Source organism: Prosopis cineraria, unplaced genomic scaffold (genome assembly GCF_029017545.1).
Source record: "Prosopis cineraria cultivar Desert tree isolate PC_DT_omini unplaced genomic scaffold, ASM2901754v1 PC1189, whole genome shotgun sequence".
NCBI lineage: Eukaryota > Viridiplantae > Streptophyta > Magnoliopsida > Fabales > Fabaceae > Prosopis > Prosopis cineraria.
The window spans coordinates 1-19,670 of record NW_026556514.1 but is presented as its reverse complement, the minus strand read 5'-3'; the positions used below and the strand labels follow the sequence as shown (position 1 = coordinate 19,670).

The 19,670-nt window shown below is 31.2% G+C and overlaps 1 protein-coding gene across 1 annotated transcript; it reads left to right on the top strand.

Annotated features, from left to right (window-relative positions):
• Positions 1-4,344: 4,344 nt before the first annotated feature.
• LOC129299523 (uncharacterized) lies at positions 4,345-5,281 on the top strand. Its single transcript, XM_054938001.1, has 2 exons — positions 4,345-4,606; positions 4,685-5,281. The coding sequence occupies exons 1-2, from the start codon at positions 4,504-4,506 to the stop codon at positions 5,035-5,037; spliced, it is 456 nt and encodes a 151-aa protein (XP_054793976.1). The 5' UTR covers positions 4,345-4,503; the 3' UTR covers positions 5,038-5,281.
• The last annotated feature ends 14,389 nt before the right edge of the window (positions 5,282-19,670 follow it).

The following is a 19,670-nucleotide window of genomic DNA, read 5'->3' as shown; positions in this document are numbered from 1 at the left end:
AACACCATTAGACTCGGGAGAATAAGGAGGTGTTACCTCATGTATAATTCCTTCTTTTTCACAAAAATCATTTAACAAAACATATTATCCTCCTCTATCCGATCTAACCCTTTTAATTCTTTTGTTTAACTGATTCTCAACCTCTGCTTTATATAACAGAAATTTTTTAAAAGCCTCATCTTTGTTTCTTAACAAGTATACTTTAGTATATCTTGAAAAATTATCAATAAAAGTGATATAATATTTTTTACCACCTCTAGTCATGGTTTGTTTTAAGTCACCTAAATCTGTATGAATTAAAGATAGTAATTCAGATTCTCTTTGACTAGAAAAATAAGGTTTTTTACTTTGTTTAGTTTTTGCACATACTTCACATTTTCCAAAATCTCTGTTTTTAATTTCAGAAAGTAGTCCAAGTTGTCGCATCCTATTTATATAACCTTTACTAGCGTGACCTAGTCTAGCATGCCACAAATCAAAGGAATCAACCATATAAACAGACATATACTCAGAAGATTCAGTCTTATTTATTTCATCAACATTTAGAACAAACAGTCCCTGATTACAATACCCTTTGCCTACAAACACATTATTTTTTGTCATTACAATCTTGTCAGATTCAAATGACACTTTAACCCCAGCTTTCCCTAAAAGAGTAACTGACACTAAGTTAGCTCTAACTTCAGGCACATGCAGAACATCATTTAGAGCCAGAGTCTTTCCTGATGTGAGCTTTAAGACCACTTTCCCTTTTCCTTGAACTTTAGCAGTTCGGGAATCAGCAAGGTAAACATGGTCTTCCCCTTCCTTTACAGGATTATAGGTGGTAAACATCTCTTGGCTTGCACATATGTGCCTGGTAGCCCTGGAGTCTACCACCCATTTCTTCACATCAAAAATCAAGAGAGCTTGTGACACCACTGCAGCAATGATGTCATCATCACTGTCACCATCTCGTTGTACCAAATTTACATTTGGCTTCCGAGGCTTATCACGGTTTGCTCTCTTCCTACACTGTACTGTATAGTGTCCTGGTTTACCACAGACAAAATAGTCTCCTTTCTTTTTGAAAGAGGGGTTAGAAGCATTGGGTTTGTAATCAGTTTTCCTATTCTTCTTGTCTTTAGTTTTAGAATCATACCTCTTGTTGTGAGGCTTTGTCTCCACCAGGTTGGCTTTGGATGTCATTTCTCTGGTTCGAGCTGCACGTATTGCCTTGCAGTTGGTATCTTCGATGATGATGTGAGTGATCAAGTCAGTCAAGGACAGCTGCTTCTGTTTGTGTTTCAATTGCTGTTTGTAGTTAGACCATGATTCTGGCAGCTTCTCAATCAGTATCCCAGCAATAAACTCGTCTGGAAGGTTGATGTTTTCAGCACGAAGCTCCTCCAGCAGCTTATGATATTCGTTAATTTACTCCTTGACATCCTTGTTCTCGATCATCTCCCATTTGTAGTAGTTGCCCACAACAAATTTTTGTTTGCCGGCATCCTCAGCAGTGTACTTTGTCACCAGGGACTCCCATATTTTACAAGCTTCCTAGTAGACACAGTAGACATCAAACAAATCATTAGATAAAGTGTTAATGATAGTGTGTCGGCATACCTTATTTGAATGAGTCCATGCAACTCTCTGGGCTTGATCAGTATCAGCAGGAGGCTCGGATTGAGCAAGAGCAGTGGCCACACCATGCATGTCAAGAACAGTGAAGACACGTTCCTGCTAGCGTTTGAAGTTCCGGCCATCAAAGACTTCTATCTTTGATATGTCAGGGAACAGCCTTGGCAGGGGAACGGCAACAGCAGCAGGGACGAATTGACCTCCAGCCGAACCACTGAGCACACCTTCGGGAGTGACATTCTCAGCACCGTCGGTCGCCATTGGCTTGAATAGTTCTTAAGAATGTTAGAAACAGCAAATGCAGAGGTGAACATCGAGCTAATAATTGCTTGAGTCTTGTTCGAATGAACACTATCCTTAAGAACTATTCCGGTACACCTGGACGGTGGACCGGTAGTCCCCCAGGATTAAACGAGCACTTCCTGTGGCGGAGCAAGGAAACAGAACAGCGGAGACAACGAACAAAAACAGACGAACAGAAGATCAGAGGAGAGGACGAGAACGCTTTCTCTCTGTTCTGTCCGCACCAATGTCTATTTATAGGCTGAGGATTGAGACACAAACGTTGGGTTATAATTACCGGTTAATGCTTCGGTTATACACACATTAAACAACAAACGTTCATGGATTAATGCTTCAGTTACACGTCTTAAACAGCAGAAACGTGCACGTCCATTAATCGGAAAACGTTCAGCGTTCAATCTGGAGATGTTTGGCAGGAAAAATATTAACGCACAGAATTCAGTTTCCAGAAAACTGCCAACGCCTCAAGTTCAACTTGAAAACAGCTAAATCAGAGGTTTTTCAGGTAAGCAAAAATAATTATTTATTTAACCATTTTTTGTAAAAATAACCGGGTAAAAGGAACCCAGTGCCTCTTAAACTCGCGCGGGGGGGGGCAAATCGGCTAATTTCAACTGCGATTGCCCTGAGTTGGCCTGTCTCATATGCGCGAGACCACTTCTCATCCAAGCCCATTTTACTAGCCCACTTCATTCCTTAATATATATACACTAGGAGATTTCTTCCTTTAGTCAATGTGGGACTTTGACACACACACACTTTTGACACATATACAACAAATTAAAGTTGTCGAAATGGTATGGCTGGTTATATATCTACCAAACAGTCGAAAAAAGGGAAACAGTCAAAAAAAGGGGGGGGAATGAAATCGCAAAACCGAAAGGCATTGGTGGGGTTAGAGTAAACCAACCGGCATGTGCTTCCTAACTCCCCAAAAATGTGATACCCAATTTCACCTAAATTTGATCTTTTTGTTTTTTGGGCTAATGACTCGTTTACTATCATACGAAATTTCTAATTTAAAATGACTACTGCAAAAAGTGATTATGTTTGTGAAACTACATATATACGACCAGAGATGGGAATGCTTTAAAATGAGGCAAGTGAGTTTGTAACATTCTGCATCACATTCTCCATCGTTGTAACAAATGCCATTGACATTCGGTGTGTGTTGATGCCAGAATTCTGGAAGGTCATGCTAAAAAGTGGGGAAGTTGATATCGAATTCAAGGATGATAAAATATAAGTACTAAAGTAGTGCCACATAAACTTTGACATTCTTAAATCTCGATTGTTTACTAAAAAGAAAAGAAATAGAATGGATTGAAAAAATCAAGACAAAAATAAATTAAATTACCTTTCCTTTTATAGTAAGCATGATAAAACTCATTAATATATATTACAAATATAAAAATTATCATGCCCTCCAAAAATCTTATAAATCATGATTATCAATCCCATATAGTAAATTACCTCTCTCCTTTATGAATATACTCACATATCCCTTTGATTATCTTACTTTTATATTTATTTTTTTAATTCATTCTATTTAATTCTTTTCTAATAAGCAAATAGGACCTTAGTATTTAAGCTCTTCACCCAGAGGAATAATAGAAGTTGGAGATGAGTTTAACCGACAGTTAAATTTAAATATACTAGTTAATCACCTATGGGTTGCATGGGATGTTATTTTTACAAATTCTCAAGTGTTAAATAGTGATAATTAGTACATGTTAAGTATTTATATTAGCAAAATAATAAAAAGATAATAACTACTTGATCAATAATTAATATTAAAAAATTACAAAATGAATAAAAAATTATGGAATAACATAATTGATAAATTTTAAACACAAATGGAAGGTGGATGCAATAATTTGTTACAATAAATACAGAAAGATAGATAACAATAAAAATTAGAAAAAGCAAAGCACCTCAGCGGATAGATGGCTATCATATATCAATTAGATTGTTGAAAATTTTCTTGTAATCTATGATTGCAATAACATTTGTGGACTTAACATCTACATCAAGAATTACCAAAAAATCAAAAAAAAAAAATTTTTAAATTGATAAACCATTTATTTAGGAGAAAACTTGTGAGGATAGGTTGGCCGCTGAATTTGCATCGATGAAGATAAAATAAAAATAAAAACTTAGGTTTTTTTTTATAGGTTATCTTTAATAATGTTTTAGGTTTATGAATATTTGCATGTGTTTTCATTGATATCTTATTTATTTCAAAGGCTAAGTTGGTGGTGGGCCTTCTTTGGCACTCATTTAAGAAGGCGATGATGAAGTTTCAGTGAGGCGTGGCGGGACTATTCTTTTCTTAGTTTTTATTTCCGGAAATTTAAAGAAATAAAAGGTCAGAAAAATCCTGAAAAACGCGTTAAGTTTCCGGGTGATGGATTCAATTGTGTGCGGCCGTCCAAAGGGTGAAAAAAGGTTTGGCCTAGTAATGAAACTCTAACTCTGCAGGAGGAAAATGCAGAAAGTCGAGAAGATTCCCAGAAAAAACCAAAAAACGCGTTTAAGTTTAAATCCCAGCATGCATGTGATGGAAATTGAACTTCATATATGACTACGTACTCCTATAAAACCAAACCCATGAGTTCGGTATCGCCATTTACGTACGCAAGAGAGCTTTCATTAGCGGAGGGCCAGATGGGACTACCTGCAGGTTTGGGAATATTCATCATCATTTTTGTTTTTGCTTCATCGTCTTTTTAATTAGTCTTTTAATTTTGTGTCGACTAAGAAAATCAATGGAGCCAGCAACCGAAGTGGGACGCCATGAAGATGGCGGTGAACTCGATCTCGAAGATGGCGGTGATGCAAGTGGTGGCAACAACGATGGCGGTCATGGTGGCCACAACACTAACGATGATGGCCATCACCAAAGAAGCCGCCACCACCACTACCATAGCAACCACGACGTCCACCAACATCACCACACCAGTCACCATGAACACCACCACCACCACCATGACGGAGGCCACTTCGGTGGTGACCACCACCACAGTTCAATATGACCTTTTCTCAATGATCCATTACCATCACAAGCTTAATTCAATTACTAGCTTCTCGAGATGTCTTGAATTTGAGTTATGAAATGTATTAGGGTTGGTGGTAGAACCTTCATTTAAAAATGTCCTGTACTAATTCGATTTGAATTAGTGTAGATCCTTGTTAAAGTCTCATCAATTTGATATGGATTAGATCGAGGATATGGTTAAAAAAAATTGTGGTGGTCCATTGAAATCCCACGCACAGCACATGGAAGGTGTCATTGGGAAAATTGTATGGCAAGTCTTAAATGGGTTAATGTTTATTGTTATTATTATGAAACATCATAGGAATTGTAGGACTAATATTTTGATTCAAGCACCAGCATAGAGTTTATCGTAATTTTTTCTTCCACACCTAATCCGATCCCGACTATAATTTAAGGAATTTACACATACATATAATTTAAGGAATATCACAAATTAATTCTCTTCTATACAGAAAAGGTATATCAAATTAAAAAACATAAAACTGACATAACAAGTTTTTATATAAAGATAATTTTTCATTATAATTTTATGTTTATGCATTGTTTTTAGTATTTAATTTTATTAAATTATACCTTTAATATAATTTAATACATAATTAAATTTATATTTTTTAATAAAATATTAATATTTATTTTTTAAAAAAATTATGTCCCTCGATTTATTTTTTTGGATTCGTCACTACACCCGAATGTCAAAGGCAGCCTCGAACAAGGTGAAAAGTCATCCATTAACAAGAGTCAATATTAATATTAATTAAAAAAAATCTCTAGTCAATATTCCCTTGTATCCCATATCCTAATAAAACCAGCGTTTATGGAAGAATCTAATCATGCTTTCAAACACATGCAAAAGAATCCACTCTTGCTGCCCATGTTAATTAGACAAAAATTATGTTCCCGTTTGAAAAGTTAATAAAAATATAATAAATTATTATCCCCAGGAAGATTCCTCGAATGGTTTATGTTTGTCCACACCGTCCAAGTCATTCCATTCTCATCCGCTTGATCTTATAGCAGTGTGATATACGGGATATTAATTTTCAATTACAATATAATATAATTAGAAGGAAAAGAATATTTTAATGGGTTCAATTTTTAAAAATGAGTGGAAGATTTAAATTTTTAATATAGTGAAAATGTAAAGGAGATAAGTAATTACTTATAAATTTTAGATCACAATGTCCTATATTTTACAGTTATCCATGCAATTATAAAAATTACTCTATGTTTTATATTTTAAATTAAGTAACACTTTTAAAAAACATCTTACTTATAATTTGAAAATAATTTTTTTTAAGTATTGGTTTCATATTGATTGCTCATTTTTTATTCTGAGCCCATACCCACTTATTATAAATCCTTTATAATATTTTTATTTTTATTTAATATATAATAATTTAAAAAAATACTATAAAATATACCAAAAAAAAAAAGAAAATAGGTCAGATGGTCCGACAATAAATAGAACAGAGGAGGGATTCTACGTCCCACTACATTGGCCGTATATGGGAGAAAAACTTTAGTTATAAACCTTTTTAAAATTTGTACTTCCTCCATTCTAAATTATAAAATATTTTTAAAAAAATTAACTTTTTAAAATATAAAATACTTTAATAAGTATAAAGTTTCATTAATAATACTTTGATAAACAATTTTGTAAGTTTATATTATATTCGATTAAACTTTTAAAAATAATCATAATTCCAAAAAGGGTAAATCTTTAATTATTTTAAGAAGCTACTCTAAAAATAATCTAATACGGTAGATGAGAGAGTGCGTTTTAAAGAGGGGGAACACACAAAAATATCATAAAAGTTTTAAATAATATAATAATAAATTACTTTTATAAAATAAAAATCAAGGAAGATATCATAAAATTTAAAAATAACTCATTAATAATCAATTTTTTACTATTGTAACCAAACATAAAATAATGTCTACTTTTTATAAAATCTCTACAAAATAAATTTATTTTTATAAAATCTCAAAACTACGTAAAAACCATTTACTTTTTAATTTTAAACAAACAAGCCTTAAAGTGCTTTGAATGTTACTTGATGTATAAGACTTTGTCTTTTATTCTAAGCAATTCTTCATACAACACTGTCTGGTGATTACAAACCTGGTTGCTTTATAACCATGCCATGCTGCAGGGTCTTTTCAAATTCAAGTAATTAATAAGTATACATTTGTAAAATGATAACTTATGTTAAAATTTTAAAAGTTCACCTCCTATGTTGAAAAATAAAGGGCATTTGGTAAATTTTTATCAAAATTTATTTTCAATTCAATTCATTAGTTCTACAATGTATTTTAAGATTTTATTAGGTCTGATTTGAAAGTAAACATTTACATGAGTTCTCAACTGAAATTCTCCTTATTTAATTTCTTCTCCCATTGCTGTCCCATTTTCAAAGGGCAAATCACAAATAATAACAAGGGAGAATGACAAAAAAAAATCTTATAAGAATATTAATGTTAAATTAAAATTTTTTAACACTGATGTTCTCAAATTTCAATATTCTTTCTACTATATTTCAGTATTAAAGCTCCTAATTTAGCATTAATATTATTATAAAGTTCTTCCTTGTACAAATTATTATTATGATTAAAATACTCTTAAAAGTAAGTGACTAAATGTGCATTTTAGGCAAGGTTGTTTTAGTCAAAATATTATTTTTTAAACTGCAAAAAAGATTATGGTCCTGAAACTCAATTTAAATATTTCGTGATTCTAAATAGTAATTACTGATTCTTGTGTATCCTTTATTGAGATTATCCCTTTTTCAAATGTACTCAGTGAAGTAAGTGTGAGTAAGCGTTGGATACCTAACTCCTTGCGAGCTTCACCAAACCAATCAAATGACAATGATAAAAACCGAAAAAAGGTACTCCACCATCTTAATTATAAAATACTACATCCGTATTTTAAATTATGAAACTCTTTTAAAAAAATTATGACATTTTAAAATATTAAATATTTTAATAAAAATAAATTTTTATTAATAAAATTTTTTAATATTACTTTTTTTGCATATTTATTCTCTTTAATATTTTTTATATGTAAAGTATTAAATTAAGTGTATTTTTAAATATTTTTATTTTTATTTTAAAAAAATTTAATAAATTTTATTAATATGTTTAATTTTATTTAAAAGTATTTTATAAAATGGGATGAAAGGAATACTTTTTAGATATATTTCATTTAATACTACATACAAGTTATTTTTTAGAAAAAATTGATGGTTGTTTTATGTTTTTGGCCAGCTATTGATGGTTTTTTTTTTATAAGTTCTTGTGTATGAAAATATTAATTATTAATTACTTTATTTAAATTTTATCCTTTTTTCAATTTTCTATAGATAAAGTAAAAGGTTATATGTGAAATAAAAAGTGTTTTAGAATATGGCACATTTAATAAGGTTAAATTGAGAAATTTATTATCAGAAATTATCAATAATTTAGATATATCTTCTTGGTTTCAAAAACGTAATTAGAAATATCACTTGATGGAGTACTATGTTTAAGAATACAAGACATATTAGTTTTTTTCTAGAAGTAATGAATGAGGTTTTCTAGTCAATAATTACTTGTAATTGTTTTAACTTATAATTTTAAATCATTTCTAATAATTTTTATTATATTTTCTTGAAATTCAATATTAGCTATAATTATTAAAAATTAATGATGATTAAAAATATTTTAACCAAAATATTGGATGACTTCTTATTTTGATTTTAAAAATCCTTTTTTGTTAGAAATTTTTAGTTTTGCTCCTTTAAAATGTTCATAAAATATTAATTACTTTTTTAATATATTTTTGACCTCTTATTAATTTCTTTCTATGTTTTCAATACTTTTTATTATATGGCTAAAAAGAAAGAAATTGCATTGAAATATAATTTTTTACAATATAAAGCATTTTATCATTTTTCATCCGCTCTTATATTCTTCTTCCTCTGTGTCCATTCTTTCCCTTTGACGTTTTGCAGAGAGCACGCGCCAAAGTTGAACAAGACTTACGAAGACCCACATCCATTTTCTGCTACTTTCATAAGAGAATACAAACATGATATAGAGAAAAATACCAAAAATAAAATAATATTTCCTGTACGTATATGATTCTATGGCTAAATGATTCATGTTAACTGGTAGAACTCGTTATAATTTTATAGGAAACAAGAAGTTCTGCACGTACCCCGTAGGAATATCTTTTTGCAATGGTCATCCAATTCTAAGACTCAATCTTAAAACAAAACCAATGAAGGATCAGAAACATGATAATTTGTAAACCTCTGGATTTGAGAGTTACATAGAAAAGGCTTTGATGTAAAGTTAAACGTCAAATATTAAGCATCGAAGACTAGAGGAGGTCTAAATTATTGAATTTCTTCTCTAGGTAATGTGTCTTAAATTACAACACAAAAAATGGCTTACAAGCTTCGGTTGATTGACTCATTTGAAATCTGTATTCATATAGAAAACATTATATAATAAAGTCAGTGAAAATCTTTCCAACTTTGACTTATTTATTGACTCATTTGAAATTTTTTCCATACTGGATTACTCTCAAGAGATGTTCTAAATATTTTTCATATAAAAACTTACTATCAAAATGAACATTTTTCATAAAACATTAATTTCTTTTGGAACAAAAAGAACGACAACATCATAATGTAATGTGTTACCTCTGAATTTTCATATGGATGCAATGAGAATTAGCTAGATTGGACACCAATCCACCACCTATATTTGGGAGATGAGAAATGATTCCAAATTTTGTCATCCCAGAATATCAATAAATCGAAGTGAGTGATGGAGATTGCGATCCATTCTGATAAAGGTTCTTAGATTTCACATGAATAAATACAAAAGCCTTGAAGTGAATGGAGACAACGAAGGTCTTGGAACTGTGTGCTAAAATCCTCGTCATCACACAACCGTGTAAATCAAAGTTATCCCAATGGTATGGTGGTTATATATCTACCAAATGTAAATGACCACAAGCCTTTGGATATCCAATGAAAAAATAATAAAAAATAAAACAAGATAAAAGCAAAAAGTTGACCAAGTCCACGGTCCCCACTGAAACGATTATTGTCCCTAGGAAGCTTCCTCGAAACAACCTAGTGGGGGACAAAATATAGAAAAACTATTTAAAATATAGAAAAAGAACACTAATTTTTATATTTTTTTGTAAACGAAATAAAAAAATACCAAGGAAATAATAACATTTGTTTTCGGTTGGGGGGGGGGGGGATCCCTTGGAAAAAACGTCACTGGCGGGGCTGGGTTGATGCTTGTCCATCACCGCACTGACCAAGGATATGTTGGATATCCATTGAAAAAAATTAATTAATATAATTAATTTTAAATATAAGGAATTCTGTTATGTAAATTAATAGATTTACAAAAATACATTAATAAGAGTAATTTTACTAAGAATCAAAAATAAAATTGAAAAAGAATTAAAAAAAAAAAAAATTAGGATTTGTGAAAATATAACCAAACACCCTGTTACATAACAAAATTGATTATAAAACCAAAACTAGAGTTTCATAAAAATATCAAAACATCTATTATACTTATCAAAATCAATTATGAAAAATAATAAGGGTTTCTGAATTAAAAATTCACAACACTCGTATACGGTCAAAACAATGATAAACTCAAAATTATAATTATCTCATAAGCGCTGCGATTATTTGCTTTCAAATTCAGCTTATCAATTAATTGTCTTAAAAAAAAATTATCCAAAAATCATATAAGATCTTTTTGATAAATCATAATTTTGGATTCATAACTGATTTTGAGAAGTGTTTAAATCGTTTGAAGAAAACTATGATTTTGAATTTATAATTAATTTTGACCATGTACAATAAATGTTTGAATAATTTTAGAAAAAATATGATCTTGAATTCATAATTGATTTATTATATTAAGAGGGAATTTGGATTTATTTTTAGAAAATCCTAATTTTAACCTTTAAATTGATTTATATTTATCATATAGGCTTGGAGGCCCAACTAGATAGGTTTGGGATTTCAAATTATTTAATTATACTATTATTTGCTTTCAAATTCAGCTTATCAATAAATATTTCTTAAAAAATTATCCAAAATCATATAAGATCTTTTTTATAAATCATAGTTTTGGATTCATTAATTGATTTTGAGAAGTTGTTAAATATTTTGAAGAAAACTATGTATTTAGGCTAAATATGAAGCGTCGCTCAAATAGGTCATGAGGTTAGTTGGACTGAGTAATTGAAATGTCAAGCCCAATATAAACTAAAGAGGCCAGCCCTGAAGCTCAATAAAGTTCACCACAAATAAATGTGCCGAAATCCTGTCAACTTCAAATATCATATCGTTGGCCCGAAGACATGATCCTAAGTAATGCTAAAATCTACGCCCAAGTAATTCGTGAAACGAGCTTGTTTATCAAAATAAAGAGACCGTGTCATAAGTTTTGCGAGATTACTAATTCTTGGTATAAAACATGCTAAGTCTCAAAGAGAAGGCTTTTGCTATCAGACACTACACATAGAAAAGAAAAAAAAAAAAACAGAGAAACCCAGTCAACACTCGATCAGACTCGCATAATTTACATTTACTAGCCCTTTTCATTATAGTTTTTAGTCTGTTTAAGTCTGTAATTTTTCAGACACTTCAATAAAATTACACACTTGTCTACCAAAGTCTACTATTTTTTTTACATCCGAGCGAATTGTGGTAAGGGAACTCAAGACCCCTTTTGTTATCTATTAAGACCCAGCGTCTTAGTACGCATAGATGATATTTGTTGTTCAACCACAAACACTATGATTTTGATGAATTTATAATAATTTCGACATGTACAATAAATGTTTGAATAATTTTAGGAAAAATCTAGTTTTGAATTCATAATTGATTTATTATAATATGGATATTTGGATATATCTTTACAAAATCATAATTTTGACCTTTAAATTGATTATATTTATCATATAGGCTTAGAGTGCAACTAGATAGGTTTGGGATTTTATGACTTTCAGCTTGCACCCTAAGTCTATATGCTTGCATCCTATTCCTTTAGTCATTCAACATGTCTCGTCCATTCTAAGGAAAGACTTACTAGAATTTTACTTATTAATTTACAAGTCATATTTTGTATTTTATAAATAATAGACTCAAGTCATATTTATCCTTATCTTATAACTACAACTTCACAATTTACAAGTAAAATTTTTAATTCACAAGTCATATTTCATGTTTTTATAAATACAAATGCATCATTTTCATATATGATTTGATGTATTTTAACAATACCTCAATCATAAATTACATTGAAGTTTTAAGAACTTGGCTATAATTTTTAAATTTTATGAAACTTTTTTATAGATAAGTTATGGAATATTCCTAAAGAAATGTGTTTATAATTATAACAGAAGGGTATGATTTTTCGGTATTTATCATTGTTTGTTTACTGGTCCTATGAAGTTTAGGGACGACTCTAGCATTGATATCCAACGGGTACTCACACTCATTTGTTTTCTTTTTCTTTTCTTTTTTTAATATAAAGTCGCTGAGAACCCATGCACGACGAGAAAAATAAAAATAACGTCATGTCAAGATTTCTTAAGGGATTTTATGTCCTGAAGATAGATGGTTAAATATAACAAGATTTAAGTTTTTACGAAGGCTTAGTGAACAAGCATGTCAATCCATCTGTTAGCTTCTTTGAACATGTGATCAAAAAAATGATCCAATCTTCTATAACAAAATCTCTAACTTGCTTGATAGTTTCTAAGAAAGGTGATTATCAAAGAAATTATGCTGAACTAATGAGAGAGCTTTATAGAATCAAAATAGACATTAATTTTAGTGAATCGCACATTCCAATAAAGTTGAAACCACAAAAATTGCCAGAAGTCTCGCCCATAATGCTGGGTTAGTAGCTAAGATATTTAAAAAATTCCTTAATCCAATTACCTTTGCCATCCTGTATGATGCCGCCACAAGTACAGCTTCATTAGATCTGACAAACTAGTCCATATCAAGACAAATCTGACCTGCTTCTAAAGGTCTCCATTGTGCCTATATTTTCACCATCACAACTAAGGTTACTAACTCTTGATTGAAGCCTCGTATCATTGATAACTTGCTGGGTGCTTAGAAACGCAATGTCTATGTCTTGGTTGCTTTCTTCAAAATAAATTGTTTGCATTGCACTTTCCAAATGTTCCAACACACTTGAATAAAAAGCCTTGCCACGGGATTCATCTTCTATTCAAGTTGCTGGCCTTAATTTCACATGCAATCCTACACAAAAGAGAGAAGAAAGAGTTATTAAGTTTAGAAAATTTAATAACTTCAAGCTGAACTTATAAGCTTTTGCAATCTTACAGAATAGAATTAAGGAATAAGGTGAGTTGCACCCAAAAGTGTAAGTTCGTGAAAGAGGAGTACTTCCTTTAATATTTAAAATGGATTTGAAGTCTGTCCCAAGCAACTTCTAAAGAAAGAAAACTTCATTTTCTCATAAGTAGGTCATTTTCAAATTCTAAAAATGGATGTCAATATTAGCTTGATCCCTTTGTGATACCAAGGCCTTATAAGTAGACTTAATGAAGAAGTTTTCATGAAAAGAAGGTCTCTAAATAAGAATATCTTCATCACCACGGGGTTAAGTGGTTGCACAAGCACCAATATATCTTAACATATCAAGTGAAGGTGGAAAATTCAAGAGGGGCTAAAATTTCATCCTGCTGAGGGAATTACTCACACTCGTTTCATATAGTACATTTTTTAAAGGGTAAAAGTCTACTTTTGCCCTTAAAGTATTTCAATAGGAGCACTCGATGGCCTAAATATTATTGTAGCATTTTTACCCTTTAAGTTATTTAAACATAGCAACTTTGTCCCATAGTAAATCTCAATAAATGTTTATTAGTCAATGTTAGTAGGACTCAGTTATTGAACCAATAGTAGTCAGTTTAGTTATTAAATATGTAACTTGATAGAAGGTTAGTGGAGGTTTCTCAACATTCCTATGCCACGGAAGTGGTAAGGTGAAATACGAAGGTCAAGCAAGGTTTTGTCACTAAGGGCAATCTAAGTTGAAGGTTCTATGGATGCCAAAATTATTACCAGATATGGTTATTCTTTTCTTTTCTTTAAATAACTAATGGGTTTCTATTTATTGGATTGAATAGGGGTTTAATGGTGTAACAAGAAGGGTTGCGGTTTTTTTTTTCATAGCACAATGTTGATATGGGAGAGAGGTCGAAGGTGGTAATTAATGAGTTGGTTTATAGATTAAAAGGTTATATAAGGAGAATGACAATTGAGACGAAGAAGAGGCATCAAAGGCTTTAGCATAGAGGTTAACGTGATTCAGAGTGACTGATAGAGCTGAAGACAAGACACAAGAGAAAGAAAGGGAGTTGGCAAAGAAAAGGAAGAAGCTAAAATAGCCTTATTTTTATCTTAGATTTTTTTTTTGTTATTTGTAAATTTACATGAGTTGTACTTGTTGTAAAATGAGGAGTATTAGTACAAGAAATTGTGGTCTGCTAGGTAGCTTTAGTGACACTTGTAGAACAAGAGTTATAAATAGATATGTTAATTTGGTGCGTTCATATCTTTTTTTTTTTTGCTAAAATTTGGTGCGTTCATTATCATATTCATTAGCACCAACCACACCCTATTCACCATAATAAATAAGTCACACAATAATAAGGTGAACAAAACAAATTGACTTGTTGCATAAAGCATATCCAAATGACCTATAACATTATAAAATAGTACAATACACAATATATGTTTGCTTTTTATCACATTACATAGCAAAAATCGGTTTTAAAGTATCAAAAGTCATACAAAAAAGGTACAAAGCATAAACAATTTGAATCCACAAAATAAATCATACAAACAAGTTTTCCTCCCTCCTTGACTTGAATTTCTACCTCCACAAAATATAAATCTTAATCCCACCTGTAATATAAATGTAACAAAAGTGGCCAAAGCAACATGTAATAAGCTCATCTAAATTCCTCCCCTCGTTAACTTGATTTTTCCTCCTAATAGCTCTTTGTTTCATTCCCTCAAGTTGTGAACTAATCAAATTGGATGCCCTTACTAGTAAGGTCTTGGTGGCTTGAATGGAAGGTCCAAACAGCTCTGAGATAGTAAAAATCATTCCCCATTGAAAGTAATCTCCTTATGAAGATAGAATAGGTGTGTTATTTTGCTGCTCAACCTCATTCGCTTTTCATTTGATATCAAAACCAAGTCTTTGAATCTGTATTATGTTCTAACCAAATGCTATCCCTACAATCAATACTTAATCCATTAAACACCACTTTTATTGATAAACATGACATTTGAAAAAAAAAAACTTTTGGGTTTCAATATAGAATGCTCACCTTTTACATGTCTAACATGAGAGTAACTCTTTCATCATTTCCCAGGTCAAGTGACTTTTATAGCCACTCCCAAAACCATTTCCAATTTTGAGTGTTCTCTTTTTGTTTCAAACTGAATGAAATTCGGAAGAGAGAATTATCCACATCAAGGCTACACGTAGTTAGACGAATGCCTCTAGCATTTCCTTTTAAAAAATTCCATCAAGGCTAATTAATAGCCTATAAACTTGCCCTCCATCCCACTTAAAAACACATTAAACAAAATTCAATAATGTAAGAAAGTCATATCAAAATTTAAAGGATAAGAGAATAAGAAAAAAGCAAACCTTGGATGCATTGAAGCCGACATACAACTGACTGAAAAACTCTTTTTTACATTTCAATACCCTCCTTGCTCAACTCCATACTCACATCAAATTTAGGGCCTGAACTTTTGAGTTGTTTTTCACCATATGCTTCTAGTTTTCCATATTACTCTTGTTAAAGCCACTCCATCTCACTCATTATCATCCTCTTTGCCTGTTACACTTGAATATGCTAACATTTAACTTCAAATCATGTTCTAGATCCTTCTTCACATTTGATAACTTAAAACTACAGTCTCACTGCTCTTTGTCCTTAAAATACTGAGCAATCACTTCACTTTGTTAACTGCTCTAAGATTCTTATAACTTTAACGAACCTATGCTTATGCACAGTGTTCTTATTTTAAGCCATAGACTATGCCTATCTTCACTTGCATGGAATTGAAATAGGCAGCCCTTTCACATGCTACCCTTGTCCTTTTTGGGTCACTTTTAATGAGTGTAACTTCCACCTAACTTTATGGCAGGAAACTATCATCTAGCCTTCTTTAACTCTTACAGTATCACTATATGGTCATACCAACATCAATATAGGCCTACTTGCATCAAAAGACCACTTTAACCCTATCCATAGGTCTATTATCACCTTCCTCTTATACTTCTCACCATCATCAGCTTTCTTCACCCTTACACCTACTGTAATCCAAACCTTTATTATTGAACTGCTTCATTCTTCACTTTTAATACTACCTTCTTCATCATTATCTTCTTCAATTCCCTCATTCTCATCTGCCTCACCATTGTTCTCTCCATTATATTTATCATTCCAATCTTAGGTTGAAAAAAAGGAGACACTTCATTTGTATTTGTTCCACCTATATCTATTGACAGTTCCTTAATTCTATTACTTTCATTGCCATTAAAGGACTGGAGCCAAGCATCTTCTACATTTATTAGGTCATCATCAACAACTTTACCCTTGCCTAAATCTCTTTCATACCCACTACCACTACCCTCCCTAATAAGTCATGCTTTATTCTATAAGAATCTAATAATTGATTGTGGTGATGAGGCCATGCTTCTCAGCTTTTTTCATAGCATTATAGACATCAAAAAGCATTGCCATAGGATCACCTAGGTCAAGTCTTCCACTATTATCGTCGTCATTGTTTTTGTCCTTGACGCCATCAAATGCATCATAATTGTCCACATTTTCCATTTCCTCATGGTCCTTGATATGATTTTACCACTATTAGCCATTTTTTAAGGGTAGAAAATTAAAAAAAATAAAGGCTAACGTGCGATATTCACTTTGAATGAGAACAAAAACACCATAGTTCACCTCTGTCTCAACACCAATTTCACACCCTTTGATCTCGTCGTTCATTGCACAATGCTCAAAAATCCCTTACGCTCATTTTTCCTTCTTTTTCTTTCAATTTGTCTTGGAACAAATCAATTAAGGCTTCTCATCTTTAATCTGTTGATTTTCCTGCTAGCCAACGAGGGACATTGTACATTTTGTCCTTTTGATTTCAACCAACTCTTTCACCCACTCTTCCACTCACTCCACTGTGGATACACCTATCACTAGAAGTCAAACTCTCCCTCTCTCATCTAACTTAATGGTCAACATCTAAAGATTAATCGGAAGGCAAAAGTTGCTACATTTAAAAAATTTAAAAAGCAAAAATGCTACAACAAATACTTTAAGTCACTGAGTGCTCCTATTGAAATACTTTAGAGACAAATTAACTTTTAACTTTTTAAAATAAGGCAGTTTGAAATGAGGCGAAATTAAATACCAAAAAAATATAATTCAAGTAGTACTGGAAAAACGAAAGCAGCCCAGCAAGTAGTCATGTAAAAAATTTCTTAATCAACCAATTCTAAGTTGGGCGATCTCATTCTTAGTTTTCAGAAAAAGTTAGAAAATGCTAAAAGTACTGTTTGAAATATTTTTTACAAATTAAAAAAAAATTATTATCGCACCCGAAAAAAATGCGACGCGGACGGCGCGCAAGCAGAGGTCCCGACCTTCGCGGGCGGGAACCGGATCGAACGAAGAGTCGCCACCAAGATTTTGAGGGAAATCTTGGAAAACTGATTAATGGAGGATAAGGGTGGTCGGCAAAATCAGGAAATAGGTTCAGGAGTCGGTGAGTGTGGGAAAGGTGTTAGGCACCCCCACAACACCCGTTCATCAGAACGGTTACCTGAAGTTCGTTGTGCTTTTTTTAATATGGTTTTATAATTATTTTAATTATCTCTTTTGTATCATTGTGTTGATAAAAATGATAAGAATTAGGTGAGAAATATTATTTATTTATGAGGGAGAACGGACTTGACTCAGAATCTGACTCTGAGGCCTACGTACCTGTGATCGGGATCAAAGTCCACGTAGTTCGGGCTTATTAAAGTTTGTTGGTGAAAATTATTTTTGAAGAGAAATTAATTAGAAAATTCACCATTTACAAATAAAACAATTTCTGAAATTTGATACGTGTTTTTAAATGCAAAAAGTATTTTAATTTTAATTATTTTCTCCATTTTTTGAATTTTGAAATAAAGAAAGAAAAGAGTTTAAGGATTATTATTATTATTATTATTTATGTTTTATGATTGAGAATTTTAACTGCTATACTTGCAGAACCTTATGGTTCATACGGCAAGCAATTGCTCTAAATATCTGGGGAGATTCTAAAATCTCACACGATAAAAGTGTTTGGGCCATTTATTTATTTATTATATTATGTATATTTTTAGTGTTAATAATAATAATTTTCTTTTTTTAGCATGTAGCTACATGTTTTGAAGAATTTTAATCAACCTACCTACAAAGCCTTATTGACTTATACGGTAATATGATTCTTAAATATCTGCGGAGATATAAAATCTCAACACGATAAAGGAATTAAAATTAAATACGTCTTTAATTAATTTAATATATAATTTATATATATCCTATATATATATATTTTAAAACTTAATCGATATCTGCAGAGCCTTATTGACTCATACGATAATGCGATTATCTTAGAAGTCTACGGAGATTCAAAAATCTCATATGATAAAAGATATAATTGGTAAATATGGTTATAATTTAAATGATTAATTAGGTTAATTAATTTTTTAAATTGTGTATTATATGATTATTTACAACGATCATTTATTTATTATAAAAAGATTCAAAGTCACTATATCTGTGAGGACTTATTATCCTACACGATAATGCGATTAATTTAAGTCCCTACAAAAATTCTCGTAATCTTACATGGAATTACATAAATTTGTTTTTAGATTATGAAAAGATAGTTAATTTTTATGTGTGGGTCATTAAAACCCTTGAGTACTTTATATAAATTGGATCTCTATACCTTCGAAATTCTATTAATTTACATGATATGAGATCATTCTAGATGCCTGCAGAAATTCTTAAAACTCCTTAAGACAAATAAGTACACCAAACAAATATTACTCTCTTATTTTTGTTGGATTTCAATTATGAGTTCAAAATAGCTAAAAATGGAACTCTCTTCTAGCAAAATAATGAGCATACAAATAAAGAAGGGATGTTATAAACAAACAAAAGCCTCTGCTGGTACAAGGGTCAAAGCCATGACACCACCCATTTATATCCCCTTTCATACTATAACATATTTAAAATCTAATTCCAAAATTTAGCCTAATGACCACAGAAAACATTTTTTATATCATTTGAGGAAAATTTATAATCAGAATATGCCTATAATTATATCAGGCTAGCAAGCAAACCTTTATTATTAATTTCTCCATCCTCTTCTCCACTTTTTTTTTAAATCACTTATTTATTTATTATTTTTTTTTTTTTTTTTTGTCAAAACATCACAAAGATCATGTCAAAATTAAATTATTCATGGCAAACTAGATAAGAGAGTATGGGAAAGAAAATCCACTACATGACCAAAATCTGCACAATAGATAACAAAACATTTAC